General features: G+C 42.8%; 2 protein-coding genes across 3 annotated transcripts in view; one reads left to right on the top strand and one right to left on the bottom strand.

Moving 5' to 3' along the window:
* Positions 1-9,451, bottom strand: part of sncga (synuclein, gamma a) — a 405,959-nt gene extending 396,508 nt beyond the window's left edge. The window contains exons 1-5 of one of the 2 annotated variants that reach the window (XR_007934086.1): positions 9,216-9,451; positions 7,894-7,935; positions 7,420-7,547; positions 3,661-3,723; positions 1,129-3,352 (exon numbers count right to left, since the gene is read on the bottom strand). Coding sequence is in view for 1 of the 2 variants with exons in the window: in XM_028795180.2 (XP_028651013.1) it covers positions 3,341-3,352; positions 3,661-3,723; positions 7,420-7,547; positions 7,894-7,935; positions 9,216-9,336 (366 nt within the window). In the remaining variant the exon portion in view is untranslated. Of the gene's footprint in view, positions 1-500; positions 3,353-3,660; positions 3,724-7,419; positions 7,548-7,893; positions 7,936-9,215 lie in introns of those variants that run through there. The other variant, XM_028795180.2, reaches the window with a different exon arrangement.
* A 6,863-nt stretch (positions 9,452-16,314) lies between these two features.
* The window catches only part of mmrn2a (multimerin 2a), a 34,378-nt gene continuing 23,363 nt past the window's right edge, over positions 16,315-27,329 (top strand). Inside the window, exons 1-4 of the mRNA XM_028795178.2 lie at positions 16,315-16,621; positions 18,511-18,633; positions 22,810-22,916; positions 24,862-24,936. Of these exons, the coding sequence (XP_028651011.2) occupies positions 16,389-16,621; positions 18,511-18,633; positions 22,810-22,916; positions 24,862-24,936 (538 nt within the window). The 5' untranslated portion in view covers positions 16,315-16,388. The remainder of the gene's footprint in view (positions 16,622-18,510; positions 18,634-22,809; positions 22,917-24,861; positions 24,937-27,329) is intronic.

Here is a 27,329-nt window from a genome sequence, read left to right as displayed (position 1 = left end):
TGGTTACGTCTTCGTCTGAGGGAGTGCTCCCCAACATCTCAGACCTCAAACCGTACCAGGAACCTAGTAGGACAAAACGTTATACTGCTGTCAGTAGAGCTGTTCACGGGGTTCTTCATTCACTCACCCATCTTCAGCCGCCTCTGTTATCTCCGGACTGTTTTGGACATTGTCATTTGTGTTTTTTGTTTGCTGTGTTGTGTTATAATTTATCACTATAAGGGAGTTTGGGAGGGCCTTTGCATATGTGGTCTTTGGTTATATTGTGTGTTCTTATTATGTTATTTGATTAATTTATTCATTATTACTTATCTGTTCATTGTGCCACTTATCAGTGTCTCTGTGAGTGTGTGAGTGCCAGGCCAAGCCTCAACAAAATAAACAAATCACCATCTTCAGACACTGTGAATCTTAAGAGTCCCTGTGACTGCAACAAGATGTACAAGCTGCTAAATAATAAAAAAAATAAATAAACAGGACATTCACACATTAGGAAGAGCTTGATTTAAACAAAACGTTTATTTTCATTGATTGTTTATAAAATCAGCTTCTCACTCTTGGAATTTCAATGACAGCCAGCATACCAGGGTGTCCTGAGTGTCCATATTGAGACCTGCTTGGACGTGGGTGAATCCTTACTCATCTTCTTTAAATGTTACGTTTATACAATGAAGTTCTTGCTTAGTTTAAGCTAACAATTCTAATGTATCTAGAAATTCTCTTGGATTTTGTAATAGGATAAGAAAGGGAGGAAAGAAGACTGAGTTAATGTGCAAAAGTAAGTGAACCACAAGTGAAAACAGCTAATTCAATATGGTCAGAATAAGCATGCGCTAAGATGATTGGATACCAAGTTAACCAATCAATGAGACACTCACCAAAACAAAGAGGCCTTCTTCTATACAAAGGTGAGAAGCCAAATCAGTTTGTTCTTATCGCTACACGTTAGTGCAATGCATCATGCCACAATCTCGGAAGAGCTCAGGATGAGTGTTTGAGTGATCATCTGTCTGGCAAGGGTCATTAAACTATAAGAATACACTTTGCTTTTAATTCAGGTTCAAAAATGGATGGATGGATAGTTTGACATCTTTTCGTTCTACTGAGACCTAAAGTGAATTCGAACACAATGTCAAAAAGAACTTCCAAGATCAAATCCAAAGATCTGCAGAACCGTATGGCTTCAACTTAGGATCATGCTCATAGTTTAACAACATGAAGTAATTAAACAGTACTGACATTCACGTGAAGCTAACCAAACAGCACCTTGGAGCAGTAACTTTATAAATAACTTAGATCATTCTGTAGAATTTTTGAAAAAAGTTCTCTGGGCAGATGGATTTTATTGATTCTTTACGGTACAACTAAAAACTTTATGCCTGGTGAAAACATAACACCGCCTACCGTCAAAGAACTTCATCTCTGCTTCCTAACATGGTGGTGCAAATATTGTAGTTTGGGACCAAATGACTCACCACATATGAAGGAACTATTAAGAATTCACAGTGACACTAGGAGAACTGTCAGTTTAAGGTAACCAAGAACTGGCCTTCCAACACGACAACCATTGCAAATATCCCAGCAAACCTTCCAAAGAACAGATTGAGAGGAAGACATAGTGTTCTGCAATCACCAGTCAAAACAGGAAATGATCTTGTTAGAGTGTTTGTTGCAAGGCCTAAAGTAGGCTGCACATGTTCAACGGTGGAGTTAGCTTTCAAAATTAAGAACAGGCAAAGGTTCTTCCATGAGAAACAAATTAGTAATGAGAAGAAATGTTTGGTCACTGTCCTCAGTAATGATGGCTGTATTACTGCTTACTGAGATAAAACACTCATTTTTACACATAGGGATCACTGAGGTTCTGTTAGACAGTAATCATTGTCGTACTCAAGTGTGTTATTTGGGTTATCTTATCGGATATTTTTATGATTATATGACGCTGCAGTGTACATGTGTATTTTAAGGCAATATTCCTCTTCAAGCTCTCTCTCTCTCGGCTCTACCAATTTAATGGCCATCTTCCAGGTTTACGAAGGTTGGTCTTATGACTCATCAAAGAGGGGATCCTAAATCTCTTGTGAAAAATTCTCTTGAAGTCTCACACAAGAGGGCTTGTTGTTGATGGGGCCTGACACCTTCCTGCGTAAACAATGGATATGTGGATCTTGGTCAACATGACAAACTAATTCTGGTGGGCAAGAGGGAGGTAAAGGCTCAGGACTGATCATTAGCTGAGATGGATGACTTTTACATAATGATGCCTAGATGGGGCTAAATGGTGGTGTCTAAAGTTTATGGTCTGGTGATGGTTAATTGTCAAAAAGAGTAACAGACAGATGAAGCCAAATGTTGACTGAATCTGGGTCCAAGTAGACCTCAATAGTGAGTATGTTTAATGGCTATGGTGAAGCATAAGGGCTTTAGCCATGTGGGACCAGAAGTTTAGCATGGCCAGAACTAACATCACAGTGTTGGTAATAGTAAATATCTGGAAGAGGTAAGCTTTGGGACAAACCAATGCCTAAATTGGAAGCTAAAGTTTCGATGAAAGATCATTTTCATGGAAGATGGCTGGTTGAAGCCAGCAGCAAAGTGGAAGTCAGACATGAGTGAAGAATGCTAGGTGGCACTGATATTTCTTTGAAATGTATTGATGAGTGGAGAGGTGAGGAGTATCACTCTGATACTGTCTCCTAAAGATGACCACTCACATTGAAATTCAATAGAACTGCCTGGGAATATCTTCTGATGCCCCTTCATTAGATCACTCAGGGCCCACACTTCATGCTAAGTCTGAAACCCCATTAGTGTGCCAGTTGACCTCACATGTGATATTCTGGAGGTGAAAAGTAGTCATCTCGAGAAGTGTAAAATGAGAACATCTTGTGAAAGGAAAGCCATTCACCTACTGCATGCTGCCAGAAGGCCAGAGATAAATTGTCCCCTTTAGCCACTGGCCAGAACAGAGGCACTAAGAACCAGAAGTATGTGACACAGGCGTAGAGATTTGTGAAGCCTGAGATTATTCAGAGACCTTGGCTGGCTAGTGGGAAGAGGTAAAAGCACTTGTATCCCAGGAATCCTGGTGGTGTCACTCTGTCTGCTGAAAAGAAGCTGCCTTATGAATGCTTTAAACCAAATGGGTGAGCTTTGGAGAGACATGTGGGCATTTCTGGTATACTGGAGTCAGTGTGGATGCGAGTGTTTCTGGGGTCTTCTGAGGGGAGTCTTGTATTACCGGGTTTTTCAGTGGGAAAGCAGTAAGGTGGTACGCAAACCCTTCTGGCTGGACTGGGTTGGATCAAAACAGTCCTCCACCAACCCTGAATGATGAAGTCTAATTGCCAACCTAGAGAAAAGATTAAAAACAAAATCCAAGGTTAATCAGATCAGAAGTATCAAAAGCTGGAAGAATTGAAACAAATGTCTTAACTGAGACTCTGCGGATGGACAAACTAGGAGCACGAAGGGAAAAAGAGTTGTGTTCTTCAAGGTCCAATTCATCTAAATTGCTTATTTGTAATATGGCAGTTCTATAACTCAACTGGGTCAGTCATAATCCACTAGGCCTCTAAAGTTCCATAGCCAAATAGGATAGTGTGCAGGGAATTGCAGGCTTGTGGTACCCAGATCACGGTCACCCTCAGGTTCTCTCACCTGCTCTGCAGCCTGTGCATCTTCCTCGCTCTCATTCTCTGCTGGATTTTGCACCAATTCACCCTGTGAACATAGAAAGCAAGACTGACTGAAGAGAAAAGGCAGCGTGTGCCAACAGTTGGGCTTATGGTCTGGGTTGGGTCTGCTTAACAGACACTTTGCTGCACCTGAATTTATCAACATGCATTGTCAGCCACACACATTCCAAGAACATGGCCTGCACATCCAGTTCCCTGACACGTTCTGGCAAGGCAAGCGTGCAAGGTGAGCTCAGGACAGATCGGTTACATCCACCTCTACATCCTAGCTGTTGAACCCTGCTAGCTGCTAATGTGCTTTGTCTGTATCTTCAGTTTTCAACACTGAGTAGTCTACAAGGCTTGGAGATGAGCCATAACAGGCTTGCACATTGCAACAAGACCACTACACGATCAATTTCAGGAAAGCAAGGTGTTATACGCAGAGTAGACCGTGCCACAACATGCATCAGCAAGCAATCCCTGAAACCCAATGAAAACCTCAGGACCCACCTTAAACACTCAACTATAAAAATGGAGCTGGTAAAGAGGGGCTTGCCATCCTCACCTCTCTATATAATCCCTCAGAGACCAGAGCTACTCCACTGAGCACACACCCATTTCTCAAGTTGTGGTGACTGCCATTAAGCTGCATTGGAAGGTTAGAGAGGCTGACAGAGTTGAGCAGGGAAAAGTTGCTCACCACTAACTCCTCCATCACCTTCACCACCAAAAGTCATGCACCGCAGTCAGAAGACCATGCCCTATCAGAAAGTCTTATAGTAAGAAAAGTAAATAAATAAATACCTCTTGCTCATCCTGCAGGCAAAAGTGGGGAACATTGAGAGAGCAGATAAAGACTTGTGTCAGAGCACTGGGGCAAGTGGGGAAGCTGAAGGAATATGGCATTGGCTAACAAGGCTATGAAAGAGTACAGCATGGCATGATGGGGCTTTGGGCAGCAGTAGTGAGAGGCTATATAAAAATAAACCGAATTGCATTAAATTGTTCTTTTTTTCTTCTTTATAGCACTTTTTACAGTTACCACCACCATTACACTGCTGGATTAGGGTCACACAACAAACCAGCAGCTGAGAAGAGCAGTCAGGCCAGGACAGACAAGGAGCGAGATACATTTTTCCACCACAGCAATTCACGTAAGTCTAGGATGTAGCTACCCTCGTGACAATAGGATTTGAGTTGTGAAAACAGAGGATAAAGACACTCCTAATTTTTTATTTTCTATACTGGAGAGAGAATCACAGGAAAAACATCTACTAAATAACATTGAAAACTGTTGGTTCAAAGCATGCTTACAATGGGATTCTACTTAAGCTGTGGGCTGCCTGCAGAATTCAAAATTTCTGTGTTTCAGTGCATCGCCTTCACATCCCAGAAGTGTTCTGACTATGGTAGACAGCCGCAACTGTTAGGACTACCCAACCTCCTTCTAATATTGAATTACAGGCCTGGCAATCGGACACATCCCCTTAGGCCAACTGTACTTAATCATACAGAGTGCATACAGAGTGCCGAGTCAAAATTCACAGCAACATAATTGTTAGCTCCCCTGGCTACTCAAAAGTGCCCTGGTGCGAGTGAACTCTGCCAGGGCCTGGTATGTCATCCAGGGTGGATTCTAGCCAACTACAGCCAGGAGAGGTGCTGGATCGGACAGAAATAAGCAGATTTGCAACATACTACAAGTATGAAAAAAAAAATGGAAGCAATTAGGATAGCTTAAAAGAGATAACAAGATCATGGCTTCAGTCACAAATAGAAATGGCATATAAGTGGAAAAGCAGGGGAAAAATGGGAATGCCAATGGACATGTGAGGGCAGGGACACCTGGAGGACACTACATAGCATATTTGATGAATTGTAGGGTAAAAGGTGGACTGGAAGAAAAGATTTTTGCTCAACATTATAATGGGTCAGACTAAAGCAGTTAATACGTTCACGTTTTATTTATGGAAAGGCTTCTCCATGCTCAATGGTCCTAACAGTAATTGTTCCATCTCTATATATATTCTCAACCTTGACTAATACTTGCTAAGTCAGACTGTATCTGATGGAGTATGCAGCACAAGTCCTGATCCAGGTTTTGGTCTTGTCACATCTGAACTACTGTAACTCTCTGCTGGCAGGAGTACCAGAATGTGTTACCAAGCCACTGCAGATGATTGAAAATACAGCAGCACATCTGGTGTTCAAGCGCATGTCACTCCTCTTTCCAGATCACTACATTGGCTCCCTTAGCAGCACATATGAAGTTTAAATCCTTGATGCTGGCCTGCAAAGTAGTCAATGGGCCAGTCAGTGCCTTGCTCACTTAGGGCTGCTGATGAACACCTCAGCATGACATCAAATCTCAATGCAGACCCTTAGCTGGTGGAACAAGCTGTCCAGCTCCATCTGAACTGCTGACATCCTCGATGTATTTAAGAAGCGTTTGAAGACTCTCATTTGAATTTCTGTTTAATTGATACTAGCCGTTAGGTTTTGTAATCAAGGAATTGTAACTGGCTTGTATTTTGTTCTGAATTCTTCACTTGTCATGATCAATTTTGTGACCCTGTCCTGTAACACTTGATCTCAAACAGCCCGCCAGACTGACGTTTACTCGATTATGTTGACTTCTTTTGTAAGTTGCTTTGGATAAAAGCATCTCCTAAGCATATAAATGTAAATGTGTATCCGAATCACGGAGGGCTCAAGCTGACGCTGGCAGCAAAATTTCACTGAACTTGAGCATGAAGCCCACTAAGTCATTTTCTTGGGCACAAAGATTGAACCAACAGCCATGAAGTCTAAAGTTCAACAACCTGTCCCACTGTCAATCATGGTGCACTGACAACAGCATGGAGCATAATAAACCTTTCCTGACACTCCCATGGATTTGCTTTGGTGAAATGTTTCCAACCACACCCAGTCACATTCTCCATATGTGCTCAAGGTCTGCATCCTGCTGGTAACACAGCGACGCATCATATGGTGGATATACTGTAAAAGAGACAAGTACACTAATGTTTCACAAAGAAGCAGTGTGCTGTACTTGCTGGCAGGCCATGGATACTCTGCTCTCTACATTTATTGTGGGCCAGTTGCTCATATTTCAGGTAATCGTTTTTTGAAGGCCTTTGTAATTCAGTCTGTATGTAGGAGAGTAGAATATGTTCACTGAGAATCAGAGATATGAACAATGCCAAGTGTGGCTTTGTGACTCGTTTTGTTCATTTAGCTATCATCAGTCATCGATTTTGTCCTTTATTTGAACATGGAGGTGGCTAAAGCCTCTGCTAGGCTTGTCGGACACAAGGCTACAATTCTCCCGAGACAAGATGGTAGTCTATCTGGCATCAGGGTTGATTATTTTCAGTATAAAAAGTATGGTCACGCTGAACTGGAGTTCTAACCATTCCGGCCAATCAGCTAAACACTATCATTTACAAACTGGCAAAATATCAAGTTGTGATCTGAAGGACCCCACTCAATAACATTACTTGGTAACTTGTTCCATTTGTCTGCATTTGCTCAATGGACAGTCGAGATTATGTGAGCAGACGCTATTCCATAACTGGGAGGGAAGGGAAGGCTGCTTATTAGATGTCTTAGAATGAGCTTTACTAAAATAAGCAGCCAAAGACACTTGGTGGGCTGGTCATCAAGGAGGATGAGACTCCTACAGAGCCTAATTTCGAAACTACAACACAGTCTTGAGCAGGAGAACAGGGTGACTCACCTTCTTGATCAGACCACCTGTTGCTGCCACGTTCTCCACTCCCTCCACTGTCTTGGCTGACACCTGGGTGGCACTGGATACAACAGCATCACCAACAATGTTTGCCTGCTCTTTGGTCTTTTCGGCCACTATGACCAGGGAAAAAAGGAAAAAAAGTTCAAATAAAACAGAGGCCAGTGACAGCTGGATTGATGCCATGGCCCATCATTCATTATTCCAACTCTAGTTGACAATTAGCAGAAGCCAACATTAGAATGATGAACACTGGTTGGCCATCACTGGACACATTCATGGCTATGAGAAACCATAAGTGAATGCAAAGAGTGATTTAAACTCGGGTCTCAATAACTTTGTCCACCATGTCCTCCCTGCTTTAGGCTAAGATGGAAGCAGCACCCAAGGCCACAGTGGAGCCATGCCCTACTGCAACATGGCACCACTACTCACACCTATCTTCTTTGCCCCATTGCGTACCTGCATTGACACTGTGAGCCACACCTTCTTTTGTCTTTGTACCTGTGGAGACAACAAAACAACATAGGAATTAGTGAGTGACTCATCTGGTCACCTGCCAGAGTTAAATTAACGCCTTATCAAGCCAAGGCTTTTCACAAAAAAGTTGGGCCTCAGACTGGTGTTTTGCCTGGCAGCTGCCCTCACCCAAGACTGTCACATTCTTTGTTAAACTGCTGCCAGCCATTCATCCATCTGTTCCTGTATTTTCTGGGTCAGCATCATAAGATGTTATATTCTGTGGTCTAGAAGGAGCTTGCATAAAATGTTAAGGTATGTGGATCCAGATAACCTTAAGTGTGAATCACAAGTGGACATGAGAGACCGCATACGAACTTTAGAAAAGGCCACACGCTTTTTAGTATCAAAAAGGTGAGAAGCAGGGAGAGGCATTTCTTCTCATGCTTTTCCTCCCAACATTTAGTTGCTGCTGGCTGAGGTCTTCAGGTTCGGTCGGCCAGAAGAAATCATTTACACTATCGAACATATCAGATACCCTACAAATGAAGGCCCTGAAAGTGTGATGCCTTGCCACTCGTCCGCTCAGGCTGGAATCCCTATGGAGATCAGGCTGCATTGGTCAAACAGAAACACCCTGAGTCACGGCAGGGCACTGGAACAGCTCATCCTCCGGATCCTGTTTAACTCTACAACAAAGGGTAACTTAACGAACCTGCTTAGACCTGCAGCCATGGAAACAAACAGATGTGCAGTGGAAACATGAGGCCCCATGTGGTGACACACCCATGAGCTCAGCATCGGAAGTCACCTAGGGGACAGGCTTCTGAAAGATGGATGCACCTAGTGGCACCACAAGGAAATTTCCTTGTGGGGCTGGGGCTGGAGTGGCCCCTCCATCCTCCAATCCATGGTGGCACATCAGTCAGAGGGCTCTCGACATTCTGCTGGAAGTTAATTTCAGCTCACTGACATTACTGTGCCAAGTGCCTGCTCCCTGGTCGGCTCCCATGAGACGCTAGCTGCACTTTGCAGCCTGATTTCAAAAATAGCAGTCATTCTTATGAAATGAAATCTCCCTCTCAGCCAACCTTCAGCTTAAGTAACCCTGAACTGCAGCATCCCTCCGGTTGCCACAAAGATGCACTACTCTGCTTGGAATTTTTCTTTTAAATCCAGGCAGCACATTTGGGCTTGTCTACCACACGCTAACGACACAGGTTTCAAAAGTTCGGTTTGGGAGTTCTTCATATCAGGGTTAGGTACAGCGTTCCCATCTGAGTTACATAAACCCACCCAGGCCTCCCATCCTCAACCCTGCTTACCTACATACATGACACCTTCCTTAGTCTTGGCTGCTGCCTCCTCTACACCATGCTTGGTTTTCTCAGCAGCCGCCACCACTCCCTCCTTGGCCATAGAAAATCCCTTCTTGAAAACATCCATCCTGCTCAGCTGCTCTCAGCTATATGAGCAAGTGCTGTAGCACTGGACACTGCTGTGGCACGTAGAGCACTGACCGGGGAAGAGGGAGAGAGTGAACAGAAGACAGGCTCGGTGAGATGCGGCAGTCTCTTTATATACAGCAGCAACCACCAACTGACCCCCCCCCCCGCGCCGAAACCCCCGTCATCATCCTCCTTCTCGCTCTCTCACACAAACGCATGCACACTCACTCAATCGCATCCTCCCTGCAAAGCCAGCGTCACACGCTGTGCATTATTAATAACAAGGCTTTTAGGAACATCAGAGTCATGGTGGGCCAGGTCAGCCTGTCCGCTCCTCATGGAGTGCTCTCTTTTATTTTATTTTAACATTTGGTTTTAAAATTTCACAATTTACAGAACATCATAATACTCATCTACTCTTGGGGAGCTTGGAGCTGCAAAAAGAAAATCTGTATCTGTTAAAAAGAAGAGTGGCTCCAAAAGTCAGGGGGAATTCAGAAAGGAAGGTAACGGGGGTTGTTGGGAAGGATTTCACCAAGTAAAACATCTGTGAGGAAACTGACCAGACAGACGGACAGACGGGAAAGGCACGATATGAGATAGACAGATAGATAAACAGACAGACAGAGGGGTGATCAATGATAGATAGATAGATAGATAGATAGATAGATAGATAGATAGATAGATAGATAGATAGATAGATAGATAGATAGAGGTGCTATATGATAGACAGATACTTAAGATACTACCTACATTACCTTTCCTGTGCATTTGTCAGTTCAGCCATCTATAATGGAGCACCTTTCATATCTATCTATTACATATAGCACCTTCCATGTACAGTATATGTTTCAGTCAATTTACTGATAACTTATAACATATATAATAGATAGATGGACTAAAAAACACACATGAAAGGTGTTATACATGATATATAGATATGAAAGGTGCTATATTATAAATTAATAGGCTGTAAAAATAGATATGAAAGGTGCTATATAGATACAGTAGATATGAAAGGTGCTATGTTATATAGGTAATGTAGATAGACAGATATGCCTCTAACAAGCAGTGTGTTGGTCTTCAAACCAAAAGATCACAAATCCACCTCTATGTAGCCAAAAACTGTCTACTCAACTTGTAATAAAAAATAATTATGAAGTATTCATAATGAATGTTCATTAATGTTTGGTTCACTTTGGAAAGACACTGTATAGATTAACGTCTTGTTCTCAGGAGTTAGGCAGACAGATACTAAGATTTTTCCAGGCATCTTTTATAAGCAGATATCTGGGCTTGTCGCTGAGAAACAGAGGGGCCTGGCGGCTAAGGGCTTAGCCTTAAACTCACAGAGTTACCTGGTCAGCGTCTGCCCACACAGGCTCACTATGTGACCCTAAGGGAATGCCAATTATCCAATTGTAAAAATAATTACAGTATAGTCTGATTAATTCACAAATTCCTATAGCTGTCTCTCAACAGTGTTAAGATTGGGGAGCTGATAATTTGAGCCATATAGGCTATGAAACAGGCCAACTGGAACCCAATGTCAATTTTTTAGGAGGCAAAAACAACAAAAAAAGAAGGACACACAGTGAGGTTCTGCCTCTCCTTTGCTTGATTCCTTCCTTCCTTCTTTTCCTCTCCTTTTCCATTAGGATTTTCACAGCACAGATACAGCCTGACAAGTTGGGAAACTGCATGTCATAGCAAAATCTGCTCTATGGTGTCCCTCTGGTGTTTGACACATTAGATGATATCTGCTTGCCCACTTTCTTCAGGGTGTTGCCCTTAAACTTGTGGCTACAGTTTAAGCTTACAGGGCACCACCTGAAAGTCAAAGTCCTCTAGGCAGAGTAATTGCTGCTGGTCCTTCTTGGATGCCTTCGTTTCCTGTCCTGCTGCTTAACACCTTCCACAATGCACCCAGCCCAGCATGACAACAATAACCAGATTTCTGCTGAAGAAAATGATCAGAAACTAGTGTGTTCAAACAAACATCCCCTGTGATTGCCCAGCCTCCACCCTCCTGATGTTTCATTGAAATCTGAGCCTCACCCCCTCGGTGCAACAGTAGCCCAGCCAATCACTGTGACTCTGCAGCATTCTCATGGCCACACCCACAACCCCCTGCTCTGCTGCTGCTGCCACTGCCACACCCTGCCTGCCACTCAGTCTGGGTCTGCAGTCACTCCCATAATCCTTCACACCAGACACAAAGATGCAAGGACAGCGATTCCGGAACTCTGGGGCAGCCAAAAAAAAAAAAAAAATCAACATCTTAAAGCCTAACACAAGGATGAAGGACTCACAGAATCGCATAATGATGGCCGCAGCTGTCTCCCACAATAAAGCCAATAATTAATTAGCTTCTGGAGCGATGCCAAGCCAACTCACTTATGGAAAGGGCTTCCTTCTTGTCAAAGCAGTTATCTGATCTGCAGGTCAGAGCAAGAACACAGCAGTGCACTTCTAGTACGTCACACTCAGGAGAGAGCTGGCAGTCAGGACAGTAGACAGAGTGGACATATGGGAGCACATCAGTCAGGACAGAAGGCAGAAAGAACATACAGTACTATAGGTTTCAGGACACTATACAGATTGTAGACCTGGGGTCATGAGAGTCAGGATGGTTTACAGTGTGGACATACTCTGAGGGAGTAGATGGATCAGGACGGTTCACACAGGATGAAGACTTGACAGGACAGTACACTGAGCTCACATACAGTATGAAGTTATGCATGCTTGGGCACTATACAGAGTGGAGACCAGTATACAGAGCAGACATGTAACAATACATCAGTCAGTACAGAATGGAGATAAAAAATACAGTAGTATAGAAGTCAGGTCACTATACAGTTTAAAGACCAGAGGCATGACGGTCAGGATGGTATACAGAGTGGACATATGGGAGTATATGGATCAGGACAGTACAAAGGCTAGAGGTCCGAGAGACAGGAATTATACTGAGCGGAAATATGAGAGTATGTGAGTTCAGGCAGGACAAACAGTTGGGGTCTGCACAGGGTATGGCAGTGGAAATCTGAAATCAGAGAGTTAGGACAGTAGACAAACTGGACAAATGGCAGTATATGGATCAGGATCTGGGGTCTGAAAGCCAGCACAGTATATTGAGGTGACATACAGGACTATGTATGTTTAGACTATATACAAAAGTGGAGATGTGGGGGGCTTACAGTCAGAACGATACACAAAGTGGACATACGTGAGAATGCGAGTTAAGACATTATACAAGGTGGGAGATCTGGGGGCTTGGGCGGTTTATGGCAGTGGAAACTCAAGATCTGCAGGTCAACACATTGGACATACAGGAGCAAATGGATCATGCTAGTGATCAGAGAGTCAAGACAATATACAGAGTTGACATACAGTACTGTGCAAAAGTTTTAGGCAGGTGTGAAAAAATGCTGTAAACAAAGAATGCTTTCAAAAATGGAAGTGTTAATCATTTATTTTCATCAATCAACAAAATGCAGTGAATGAACAAAAGAGAAATCTAAATCAAATCAATATTTGGTGTGACCACCCTTTGCCTTCAAAACAGCATCAATTCTTCTAGGTACACTTGCACACAGTTTTTGAAGGAACTCGGCTGGTAGGTTGTTCCAAACATCTTGGAGAACTAACCACAGATCATCTGTGAATGTAGGCTTCCTCACATCCTTCTGTCTCTTCATGTAATCCCAGACAAACTCGATGATGTTGAGATCAGGGCTCTGTGGGGGCCATACCATCACTTCCAGGACTTCTTGTTCTTCTTTACGCTGAAGATAGTTCTTAATGACTTTGGTTGTATGTTTGGGGTCGTTGTCCTGCTGCAGAATAAATTTGGGGCCAATCATACGCCTCCCTGATGGTATTGCATGATGGATAAGTATCTGCCTGTATTTCTCAGCATTGAGAACATCATTAATCCTGACCAAATCTCCAACTCCATTTGCAGAAATGCAGCCCCAAACATTCAAGGAACCTTCACCATGCTTCACTGTTGCCTGCAGACACTCATTATTGTACCACTCTCCAGCTCTTCGACGAACCAACTGCCTTCTGCTACAGCCAAATATTTCAAATTTTGACTCATCAGTCCAGAGCACCTGCTGCCATTTTTCTGCACCCCAGTTCCTATGTTTTCGTGCATACTTGAGTCGCTTGGCCTTGTTTCCACGTCGGAAGTATGGCTTTTTGGCTGCAACTCTACCATGAAGACCACTTCTGGCCAGACTTCTCTGGACAGTAGATGGGTTTACCTGGGTCCCACTGGTTTCTGCCAGTTCTGAGCTGATGGCACAGCTGGACATCTTCTGATTTCGAAGGGTAATAAGCTTGATGTGTCTTTCATCTGCTGCACTAAGTTTCCTTGGCCGACCACTGCGTCTACGATCCTCAACGTTGCCCGTTTCTTTGTGCTTCTTCAAAAGAGCTTGAACAGCACATCTTGAAACCCCAGTCTGCTTTGAAATCTTTGTCTGGGAGAGACCTTGCTGATGCAGTACAACTACCTTTGTGTCTTGTTGCTGTGCTCAATCTTGCCATGACATGAAACTGTCTTCCACAACCTCACCTTGGTAGCAGAGTTTGGCTGTTCCTCACCCAGTTTTAAGCCTCCTACACAGCTGTTTCTGTTTCAGTTAATGACTGTGTTTCAACCTACGTGTGACATTGATGATCATTAGCACCTGTTAGGTATAATTGGTTGATCATACACCTGACTAGAATCCTACAAAATCCCTGACTTTGTTCAAGTGTACCTATAAGAATTGATGCTGGTTTGAAGGCAAAAGGTAGTAACACCAAATATTGATTTGATTTAGATTTTTCTTTTGTTCGCTCACTTTGCATTTTGTAAATTGATAACAATAAACAATCATTATTCATATTTCTGAAAGCATTCTTTGTTTACAGCATTTTTTCCACACCTGCCTAAAACTTTTACACAGTACTGTATGGGGTATGTGTGTTAGAACAGTATACAGGATGACAGTTCTGGAAGTCTAGACAGTATATGGGAGGGAGACTGAAACCTGAGAATCAACTCAGCATACAGAGACAAAATGTGATTCAGGACAGTATAGAGAATGGACATACATAACTATACGAATCAGTACAGTACACAGGTGTCTGACGGTCAGGACATTGTATAGTTTCTAGACATGCATGGTCCCAAATATTCACAATGTACAGAGTGGGGGCCTGGTAGTGAGAAAAGTCTACAGAGCTGACATAGAATAGACTGCGGAGAGAACATACAGTAGTATAGGAGTCATGTCACAATACAGATTGAAAACCTAGGGGCATGAGAGTCAGAACACTACAGAGAGGGGACATATGTGGAAATGCAAGTCAAAACACTATACATAGAGGAGACCTGGGAACATGGACAGTATACAGTACTGAGTGAACATACCGGAGTGTGTGAATTGCGACAGTACAGCAAGCAGAAAAAAATGGCAGGCTTTAAATGAAGACAACCGAATAATACTGTTAATACATGGGTAGTCTGGCCATCCACAAAGAGTAAATACTGTATGAGAATGTGAGAGTCAGGGGCGTAAGCCAGTGAAGGCTGCAGGTTTGAGAATAGACAAAATGCACAATACAGAGAGAACTCAAAGACAGCAGTATGGACAGAGCTGACTATTGTGAGCCCAGGTAGGGTCTGTGGGACGCAGAATACTGGACCCTGCAAATCAGACCAATACAAAGGATCCGTGCATAAGTATACACAAATCAAAAAAAGTTGGTGAACTCCAAATGAGTGGTCAGAAAGTATTCAGCCTCAAGACAACGGCTTCTAGGAGGACAAACTGGAAACCTGTGAATCAAAGTAAAGAAGCCAATTGGAATTCATACTGGACAACATACAGATTACAGAGAATCTGGCTTCTGCAAATCTAGATAGTATTGTAAGATTTGGCCTGAATTGTCTGTGATCCAGCATGGAGTTACAAGTTGGAAACCTGGATTGGCGAGGTAGGACAGCATCAGGCAGTCTGCGAACCTGTAGGGACACGTGAAGGCCAACTGAGCGCGCTACCGTTTGGTTTTTGGGCTGACAGATTTGTAGTAATGAGATTTCATTACTTATAGCAGACTGGAGACAAAAGTGACAAGTTGTGTGTTTGATTTATTTTAAGCACCTATGATCTCATCTGTGTCACAGTCAAATGGCCACTGTCAACCAATTACAATCCCTCCCCATCCTTAGACTGCAAGGCAGAGCTTGTCAGATGTGAGCAGCAAACATACCTCTTTGATCAATTCTGCATTGCTTTTATAGTGCCTTTTGCAGATGGAGATGTTGCACACTAACCCCAATGTATGAATGACTAGCAGGATCCCAGGGAGTTTTGGGATTGGAAGCTGCTGCTACATCAATCAACCCACCACCCTTTACACACTAGACACACTAGAATTTTATGACCAAAGCTCAGCTGAGATTTCTGGGATCTTCCCAGTTCCTCAGTAGGCACCTTTGATGGGCTGGTAAAGTGACAGTCAACCCCACATGGCTCCAACACCTGGGACTGACCACGGAATTACAAGAAGCTAACGACCTGATGGAAAACAGTCTGACTGAGGAGATGAGACTTCCACTGCCTCTGCTCTATTACTGTCTTTATGTTCACAGCTTTACCTCCTCATCCCGTCCTGTTCGCAAGCAGTCATAGCTCACCACTCTCCCCCTCTGTCTCTCACCAGACCTCCACTAACATCCCCTTCCTGCCTCTGTGTTGATAAGACTTGCCGGCACAGGCCAAGAGAAACGCTGCTGTGCTCAGCCCACCAGGTCTCGGGAAGTGGGTGCCGCATTGTTTCAGGAACCTGTGACCTTTAAACACTGCTTTTCCGCTTTTGCAGATTCAAGTTTCCCAGCATTGTCTTTCTGCTCAATGGGGGGGGAGTGAGGGGGCGAGGCACACTGGGGTGGGAGAAGACCTCTGGCAGAAGTCAAAGCAGCTCATACAACAAAAAAGACCTTCAGTAAAGCAGTGGTGGTCTGGCTGAGTGCAGCCATTTGGAGGAAAAAAAATGCTCTTCTCACTGTTTGCCCTGCTTCTGGCTTCCTGGGTGCCTCTAGTTCTTTCGGACTTAAGAGCAAGAGACCCTGAAATTGAGAAGGAAGAGCCAGAGGTGTCCCCTGGTTACAACAGCTGGAGCCAGATGCAGATGGAGGCCTACATCCCAAACCACGAGGATTCCAAAGAGGAGATGGCACTTCCTACTGGAACAACTGGAAATTCAGCTCATGCAGCACGGACAGGGTGAGTTTGATCGCCGACTACTTGTAGGAATTTGTTTACAAAAGGGTGGACCACTCACTCACCATGCTACACCAAAAAGCTCCAATATGGGAGTCAGGATCTGTCTGCTTCAGTAGTATGCCTGCAAGAAAGGAACTACTGACTGCAGATTCTGGTGCCAAGTGAGCACCGAGAGGACAGGGACTTCATTTGGAAAGCATCGGGATTGGGTGGGTGACATAATGTGGCTGTTTGAATAGCCAGTATGCACATATAGTGCTGAAGAGCTGAGGATTGTAGGATCAGGATAAGAAGTTTGCATCCCTTTACCAGTAGATTGCATTGTGTTGGTGATGTATGCCTCCCACACATTTTGAGATGGGTCTTCAAGGGGACATTTCATCTTCTGTAACAAGAGGGCAGGTCCTGTGTAAAGCCAGCTCATGGATCACGGCACCATCTGCAGGCAGGACGCTGGAAGTGCCTCTGCATAAACGGAATCCTGGTTTTGCTGCACATCAGTATACTTGAGGCTGTGCGTCATAAACTGCCTGAAACTATTGAAAACACTCATGTAGAAAAAGAAAAGCAAACAAACAGCGAGGTGCCAGATGTTTTACATTGTGGGTGGGGAGGATCAAACAAATGTGTAAAACAAAAGGGTTAAGTGTAGGGGCGCACAAACAGCTGGGGCTTTTACTTTATTTTTTGTATTATCATTTGTACCTTACAGCCACTCCACTCAATTGCTACAAACAGTACTAACGTCCAGTTTACTTTGTATGTTGTGTTGTGTACACGAGGGCAGCTGCCAGGCCCTCTCTGGGACAACAAGCATGGAAACGCCCAAACGCAGCTGTTAAATACATAACGTCCTGTGTTCTTTATGCTGGCTATTCTGAGAGCTGTCTAGGAAGTGTGGATGCAGTCTGGGAGCTGGGCCTTTCATCTCCCATCACAGGAGGAGACAGCAGGGGGACGAATCATTCAAGCTCCAAACCTGGTGATTCAGTGTTACTGAGCGGGTAATGGGAGGTCAATGGCATTCAGGCACTCAAAAGCTTTGATTCAAGACAAAAAGTGTGATTTTTACTATGGAGCCCATCGTGGTAGATGTCAGCACATTGACACAGTCAGCCAGTGATGGACACTGAACCTTCATCCTGGTCCTTTTATACCAACTCCAACATTACATGCTCCTTATATCACCAAAGGAACTTCAGAAGAGGTTATCCACCTGAAGCTTAGCAAGTTTGGGTCTAGTTATTACTCGGATGGGAGATCAATCATGAAATTTTAGGTTGCTGCTGTAAAAGGCATTGGTAAGGCCATTTGGGGGGACACTTACCCTGTGAAGAGTGTGTAGATCCAAATACCCCAGTGCAGTGATGAGGACACTGTGCTGCAAAAAGAGGTGCCATCTTTCATATGAGATGTAAAACCAAGGTCCTGACTCTATGTGGTTATAAAAGATCCCTGGGCATCTTTCGAAAATAGCTGAGTTTATCCTGACATCCTGGTTAAATTGTCCATTCTGGCCCACTTACCATCCTCTGCCTCTAATTTGTCTCTCTCTCACACCTCTTCATCACCTAATAATTAATGTACAGGGAGCATACCGGCACAAAAATGGCTGCCATTGCATCATTAATGTGTATACTAGCACACTGATGGTGGATGAAGTTGCTGCAACTATCTATGTACAGTGCTTTGAGTACATATAGTAAAATAGCGCTATATAAATGTAATTATTATTAATTAAAGAAGCTTGCCAACATAGTTGGATCATGGTCTATGATATTAAATAAGAGTTGAGCATTTAGAGGAGAGTGAACTAATGTACATCATAACTTGAGCTCACCTTTCTTGTGCAACGGCAGACGTCACATTCTACTTTTGTCACTTTTCAGGAACTGGTGTGCCTTTGTCCATTCACGGGTCCTGACCATGGTGGTGTCCTGTGGTACAGAGAAGTTCATCATCAAATCGCAAAACCCCTGTCCAGAAGGGAAGGCCGACTGTCAGATGGTCATGTAAGTGGGCTTGTTTCAAGCTGGAGACCCTGTTCTTCAGTGAGCAACGAAGATTCCTGACAAAGGTCGTCGTCTTGCTTCTAGCAGAAATTCTCGCTGAAATAAAAAGCTGAGAGCACCACATAAAGGCCAGAATATTTTTATTTTTGTACACTGTTTCTCAAACAGCTCTCATTCTGCTATTTTGTGCTGTAGCCATGTGAAAATTAGAAGTGTTGACATAACAACAAAGGGATTAAGTACAACTTTCCAGTTACTTCTCATTTGGCTGACATAACTAGGAATGTCAAATAGTGACCTGTGGTGATTACAATTTTCCAGTTTTGAGCTCTGTCACTAATGCACACATTCTAAAGCTGCCTTCAATTGTCGGACACATGGGGAAATAATGAGCTGTCTGGCTGGAAATTGGTCCAGTGTGCCCTGCAGTAGACTGACAGCTTGTCCAGGGTTGGCACCTGTCTTGTGCCCAGTACTACTGAGATAACAGTCTGAGTAAATGGACAGATGGATGTTATTAGGTCAAATACTTTTCACTTTTACTTGTGAACCTTATGCTGAGCTCCGACATTTTTTTTTAAACAATATATTGAGATAACAGCCTTAAAATTCCACCTGTTCATTATCTGAACTAGCTTAGTAAAAATACAGAGATGGAAGAAGAATGAGCCATCCCTGATAGCATCAAGCGCAACCAAAGAAGAAACTGTTCAGCAGTATTTTATACTCAATTTTAGAAACACTGAATAGGGACATAATAAAAAAAGTAGATCTGGAAATCAATTAAAAAAAAATTAATTAATCACAGACTTCTGTGGAATTAATTGTGATTAATCACATCTAACAGTAAAACATCCATCCATCCATTTTCCAACCCGCTGAATCCGAACACAGGGTCACGGGGGTCTGCTGGAGCCAATCCCAGCCAACACAGGGCACAAGGCAGGAAACAATCCTGGGCAGGGTGCCAACCCACCACAGGACACACACAAACACACTCACACACCAAGCACACACTAGGGCCAATTTAGAAACGCCAATCCACCTAACCTGCATGTCTTTGGACTGTGGGAGGAAACCGGAGCGCCCGGAGGAAACCCACGCAGACACGGGGAGAACATGCAAACTCCACGCAGGGAGGACCCGGGAATCGAACCCAGGTCCCCAGATCTCCCAACTGCGAGGCAGCAGTGCTACCCACTGCGCCACCGTGCCGCCCACAGTAAAACATTCAATCATAAAATAAATACATACATCATGAAGTAAACATACACTGAATCACAAAATTAATGTAGAATCACCATAAAGGAATTTTTAAAAATGTAACGGCATAATTTAAACTTACAAAATGACCTGAAACCTGATCTTTTAACAAAATACTACTTGAGCAAGTACAACCTGAATTTTGAATGTCTTCCTAAAAGGCAAGAAAACGAGGCCAATATATTCATTCTCAATTTGGTATGGCATATGAGACACAGACGTGTCAAAGTAAAATTTAATGATTGAAACGACTGTAGACTTTGAATGCACTGCTAAAAACTGACTTAACTGAAATAACCATCTCTTACAGGGGAATACATTAAAACTTGTGTCAACACTCCCTGCAAATGCCATCCTCAATTGTTTATCACCATCAACAGCTTTATAGTGTAAACAAGTGTTTTTCAACTGGTGCCCAATGAGAGCTGCCCATGTTTGCTGTATAGGACTGCCTGTATGAACGGACAAAGGGAGGAAAAAAATGTGCCCAAAGTGCTCACCAAGTGCTGTGCCTGCGTCTCAGATAGTGCCGCCCCCCTTCTAACAGTTTAGCAAGTGTATAGATTTAATGCTTTTGTGGTTGGTAGAATTGTGGAGTCTCTTGGGATTTTTTGGGTTACACCAAGTGTGCTACTACAGAAAAAAGGCTGGAAAACACCCCTTTGCTCCTGGTATGCCTGGTGATGTTCTTTGCATAAATTAGCAAAGATGCTGTAAACTGGAATGGGTAGGGATAATCTTTACACTTCTATTTTGTCATTATATTAGGGCAGTAAGCACTGTAAGCTACCTGGCAGACTGGCAAGTTAAACACAGAGGTACTAGATACTTATTTTGGTTTTAGTGATACTCAAAGAAAATGTGTTTTGCACACGTGTGATATGACAATGATTCGAGCTTCTTACAGAAATATGACATGAAAGAAAAGATAGCATAATTTTTACCTAGGCTACTTTTCTTTAGCCACCATACCATAAACTCCCCTTCCTTCCCCAACTCTGAACCTCTGTTGGTATGTATAAAATCTAAGAAATGAATACCAGTACCACATACTGACTTATGAAATGTGTATTTGAAACCTTTAAATAAAATTTTATTTCTCAAAATTCTTAAACGGTAATATATAAATATGGTACTGGATAGTTAAGTAATTCTTTAGGCTTTTTGGTATTATGGTTTCTTAATGTGTAAAAAAAAAAACATTAAAATGCCACCCTGACTAAAGCACTGCCTGATGCAATTCCCTTGTTGCTGGCCCTGGATGAGACAATATATTTTAACACATTAAACAGGCCACAATAATTGCAAAAATTAATGTGTTAACTTTCCCAGGCCTAAAAAAAATGTAAATAAAGTTTGAGCTTATTTTGCCTTTTTTTGATCGTGAGATGGAATTAGCAGGTTTGGAAACAGAGCTATTAATAATTGTTTGCATTTTAACTTCTGCAGTATGAATAGAAACGCCTGATTGCAATCTTAAAGCAAGAATGAATAAGCCAGGAGTTAGAACATTAGAACAATCGTGAAGAGAACAGGCTATTGAGCCCAACCTGTCTGTCCATCCTATCCATCCATCCATTTTCCAACCCGTTGAATCCGTACACAGGGTCACGGGGGTCTGCTGGAGCCAATCCCAGCCAACACAGGACACAAGGCAGGAACCAATCCCGGGCAGGGTGCCAACCCACCGCCGGACACACACAAACACACATACCAAGCACACACTAGGGCCAATTTAGAATCGCCAATCCACCTAACCTGCATGTCTTTGGACTGCGGGAGGAAACCGGAGCGCCCGGAGGAAACCCACGCAGACACGGGGAAAACACGCAAACTCATGTCCATCCTATTCACCTACATTTTTTAAAAATAAGCTAAAGCTGAAATTTGGAGGTCCGTAAAATCCTGCTCTCTACACCACTACTTGATAATTTATTTATGTGGTTCTCTGCATAAAAAAACCAAACTTTCTAACATTTGTGTGAAATCTGCCCTTAAGTTTCAAATCACGTCCCTGCACATCTGTAGTCCTAGGACTGACTAGTAATATCTCAGGTTTGCTTTTCAGTACATTTAAAGTATCCACAAGTCTTTTTTCATACACAATGTTTTACACAAATTGTAACCAGAGCCCACCCACATAATTTCAGGCGCACAATGAAAGACCCTCCATTTAATACCAGTCTTGTGAACACCACTGCATCTCCTCACATAGCTATGCAGATGGGAATGATGCCATTGTTATGTTCTTGTGGCCTCCACATCAAGCTCAGGTTTCCATTCTGTTGACCTTTTATAGTTCTGATATTTGAATGCATTTCATGTTAAATGACCCTGACAAGTTTAAAACTTACAGTATATGAATGAGAATATGGACCAACTCCGCTACTAGCTAACCAAACAAACTTGATAGAGCGAATGGTGTCATCTCATTTATGCAAAGTTTTGTGTTCTATGGAGGGACTGAACAATAAATATAATACCACCAATACACTAATGCTGCTATCCGTCTTTAACAAAGTATGCTACGTGTTTTGTCTAAAGATTGATCAAACTTCACCCCCACACAAGTCACCGTCACATTCTCTCCATTTGAATTTCATTCACCTTAAATTTTAGTTGGACTGAGTGGACAAATGTGCTCAAGGGACTTGGGAGAACATACAGGGTTATAAGGATAGAATTCTGCATTGCTGGGAAGATGCCTGAAGTCTGTAATGAAAAGCTGTGCAGGTTTAAGTTGGTTTCTAAAGGTGAGTTTTCAGTTATATGTCTCATTAAATCAATTGCTATGCAAGAATATAAACTTCCTTTCGTCTTCTCCCTTCGCCCAGCATGACAGACTCCTAAGATGACATGGCCTCATTCCTCAGCCCTTGATGCATACCTTTTCTCCACTGTATTTGCCGACAGGTACAAACTGTCCATCAGGCCCGTCTACCGAGAGAAACAAAAAGTCTTGACGTCACTGCAATGGAAATGCTGTCCTGGTCACACTGGGGAAAACTGTGAGGAGACAGGTGAGGAAAAAGCAGCCTGGTACACATACAGACAATGGGAGAGAAGGAAAGAAAATGGGGTTGATGGGTCAACTTGGTCAAGCTCTTATTCTGAGGTTGTCAAGTGTTATTACATGAAATAGTATGTGGATGGTCAGCTATGGAACAGTTAATGAACTTGGGAGACATCCTTGTGATTTGTTCCACAGCCCGGTGAGGGTGTGGGTGTGGGGTGGGACATGGAGCAATTTCAGCAGTGCCACCTGTGATAGAGGCACAAAACATGGATGGGCAGATTCATGAATTGTTACCTTAATCTGTGGTCTTTTAGTGTAGTGTGTGTCCAGCGATGAGCATGCAATCCGTTCAAGTTTCTTCCCTGCCTTGTACATGATACCGCTGAGATTGGGCAACTGTACCATTGGATTAAGCAAAGCTGAAAACAGATGCAGCAGAGTAAGCCGTTAAGTCATAAAGTAAAAGCAAATAGAGGGTGCCTGTCACACACAGGTTCTGGCCCGTCTATGACCCTGTTACTGGAGTAAGTGGGATTGAGAATTAATGTATGGATGAACTCAGATTGATAGAACAGCAGAAACCTGGGCCAGCAAAGCTGCATTGGCTGCACATTACATTTTGGTATTTGTTTAATCGGTATCAATTATTTTATTACTATTTACATTTTTCAATGAATGGTGTCAGGCTGGCACCTCAGATTATATTTGAGATACTGTCCATGCTCAGTTTGTGCGATTCCACAAGTTTGCTTCCATAGCCCACAAACAGAGTATGGAGACTCTGAATTGTCTAATGTGAATGTGCACAGTGAAGGAGGGCTGCAGTAGGTCCAGTCCCCTTATAAGAAATTGCAAGAAAAAGTGGGCTAAGAAGATCAATTGGGTAGATGATTATAGCCAATTCAGAGAATCAGGCTTGACATTAGTCCTATAGCAGGTTTCCATCCAACTAATCTCTCCAAGTCTTTCATTGGCCTATTGTTTATTGTTTTTCTTAAATGATTTCTGCCCTTGCAAGATGAACTGAAGACACTTTGAGACCAATTAGCCCAACATGGTGTTTGTCATAAGCTTGTCTAAACTGTACCAATATATGGCATGCAGTTTAACATGCTCAGGACAAGCTCATCTTCAGTGGTACACTCATCTCTCTGAAAAGGTGTTAGCTGCTCTCCACCATGCAGAGGGGAGTTCATACCCGTAGTGTAGAATTTCAGTAACATCAAGTGTGAGGGAGAGTGAAATGCAGGAGTAACCAGCAGATTGGCACAGCAGTGACAGAGCTGTGTAAACGTGTAGAGAGCTTGGTTTGTCAGCTATCTCTCTCAGTCCTTGTGTATGGTCAGGAATTAGTGGTTGTGGCTAAGATGAGAAGACCATGGGTTCAAGCTCACTGCAACAATTAATACCTTGTATCCGGTCAAGCTTGGACTTTGAGCTTGTAAATACACATGGGTATCCTCCACCTGCTCCAAAACTTTAGAATTCTTGGCCTCTCTAAATCAGACAAATTCAGTCACTTATTTAAATCAAAATGAAATACTTATTTGATACAGTATTTATACAGTTTATCCCTGATTTGTTTATGGGCTATTTATATACCTGTTTTAGTATATTCATTATAGTTTGGGAGCTATGAATTGACCTAACACAGATCTTTGGGAAGTAGGAAAACCAACACAGACATGACGTTTGCAAAACACCACATAGATACCAACCAGTTGTGGGATTCAAAACTTCCAGAGGTGTGATGCCGGCTTTACTGTCCACTGGGCCACTACGACATGTTGGACGATAAACTAAGCTGGCACGACATCACGATTACAGAGAAAGATAAGATGACGAGCAGGCATGAGTTAGTTTAGGAGGAGTTTAAAGTTTAAAGTGAGATCACTGAAAGACTCACCAGTGATGCCTTCCTTTCAGCGTTTCTTCTGAATCCTTTGCAGAGCCTGTCTTCATATCTGGGAATGTCCAATCGAAAGAGGAGTCCAGAGAGGGTGAGGCCCTAAGCTCAGACCTAGGTGAGAAAAGTTTCATTGATTTATAAACACCATTCCAGTTTTTTCTAGCCTGGCACTCAGCATGCCTTTAAGTTTCATCCAAAGTGTACTGGAAAGCAGTTACCGGGGCCCATGAGAGACACGGAGGTAAAACCTCAAAGTCTGTGAGACTGATGCAAGGTTCCAACCAAGCAATCCATCATAAATGCATGCGTATAAGAGTCAAGGTCTGCTACAAACACAAGATCCTAATTTTGGTAATATCCATGCTAAAGAACAAGATCTGGGGCCTCATGTATAAAGGGTGCGTACGCACATAAATGTTGCGTACGAATGTTTCCAAGCTCAAATCGCGAAGTATAAAACCTAAACTTGGCTTAAAGCCACGCACATTTCCATGGTAACTCATACCTTGGCGTACGCAATTTATCCGCCCGGTTTTGCAGACTGGCGGCACCCAGTGTCAAAGCAGTGCTACTGTTCCTGTGTGATCACCCTTTCTTTCTTAGATCCACATTCCTGGCGTGGCTTTATAAATACACTGAAATTAACTGCATATTGTTTATTAGTGTAATGCATCTGATTGTAATTAACCTGTAGCAATATAATGGTCCAGGGAATAGCCATAGTATTCCAAGTACCATAACTGCTTTAGCGTTGTAACTCTCACTGCATCATCTTCTTCTTTCAGCTGCTCCCGTTAAGGGTTGTAACAGCAGATCATCTTTTTCCATATTACTCTCACTGCACCACTCGGAGTATTTATATCACTGTATCTGAGTGGGAAATTATAGCAGCAGCTGATCGGAAAGAGAATTATCGGTATACAGCATGAAGCAGACCCTGCCTCAGCCACGGCAAAACGCTTTAGAGACTTCCCTGTACGGACTTCGCGGTTCAGAAACAGTTTCATCCCAAGAACTATAAACGCACTAAATCAGTCCATCAAGTGCTCCTTGTAGAACTGTTTGTACTTATAAGTACAATCACCTCACTGTAAACTTGGGATACAGTTATAATATTGCACAACGTGCGGCACTTTATAAAGCACATATTTACATATGATGATGGTATTCATTTTTAAGATGAAATGCAGCAAAATATGTTGATAATATTATACAGATAAAACTTTAACATCATTTAAATAATCTGTATTGTTAATAGTCCTGCGGTGGGTTGGCACCCTGCCCGGGATTGGTTCCCTGCCTTGTGCCCTGTGTTGGCTGGGATTGGCTCCAGCAGACCCCCGTGACCCTGTTTGGATTCAGCGGGTTGGAAAATGGATGGATGGATGGATGTATTGTTAATAATTAAACATGTGAGGACACGGTGCCGCAGCGCTACCTAGTTCAGTAATTGTTCCTGCATTGCATTGTATTCTTGCTGGTGCTGATGCGACACTGGAAAGATAGACGGATATAATAATTAAACATGTACTACGAAGATATTTCAATGTTCCTTAAAAGTTTTGAAGAATCGGCATTCTAAGCTTTCAGATGGCTTCACGTCTATTACATAGCTGATTGTGTGGCGATTGGGTTTTTGGAGAAAGAAAAGTAAGGACAGGAATTGGAGGTTAGTACGTTTGAAAGAGACAGTACTGCTGTGATAAATTATTTCATTGAAGGTCGCGCATGGCGCAGCAAGCCTCTTGCGTGAGACATGAACAAGCACTGCACCACCGTGTTCCCATGTTTAATAACATGCTTTCATTCCTATCATCATGAAAAAGATATCACATATACATCTCAGTATTTTAATTATTCAGAGAGCTGTAATTTCACGAATGTAATGGATTCTGTGTCCTGTCGGAGAAAGAGAAAGCCCGTTTAAAAAGCAGGTAGTGATTCACACACATAGAGCACATAGAAGATCAAATACAGAACAAAGCATTTAACATGCCACTTTAGTTACAATGGGATTTGAGAAACTAGTAAATTAAACGATTTTAAGATGAAGTTTATGATGTTCTACTTTAATGGCAAAATAAACTACGTGATTAAAGTGGAAATTTCGAGATTAAAGTTGACATTTCGTGCTTTTTTCCCCACTGTGTGCCTTTTTTTTTTTGTCTGTACCCTAATAAGCTTTCATATGACACTCAGACGGTGGGCTACGACTCGCCTTTTCACGGCGACTTTGATATGTGATTTCTTTTTTATTTCGGGCACTGTGCGACTTTGTGAACTTGAGCCTTCGAGTTTCTCCGACACTCTGTCACTCGATCAACTTCCTTTTGTTGATTATACCACTGTTTAAACCAACAAATAGTACGTTTTTCCTTTGCCTCCACTTGGTATTCGCTGAAATTCTTATATTTTCCCCTGTGCTTTTCCCATCGTCTTTTCACAGACGGCTATTTATATTGATTTGCATATTCAAAGAGGTGTAATTCTGGGAGGAGTTAGGGCGGG

This window comes from Erpetoichthys calabaricus, chromosome 2, assembly GCF_900747795.2.
Source record: "Erpetoichthys calabaricus chromosome 2, fErpCal1.3, whole genome shotgun sequence".
NCBI classification, from domain to species: Eukaryota; Metazoa; Chordata; class Cladistia; order Polypteriformes; family Polypteridae; genus Erpetoichthys; species Erpetoichthys calabaricus.
The sequence above is the reverse complement of the archived record's forward strand: the minus strand, read 5'-3'. Positions and strand labels throughout refer to the sequence as shown.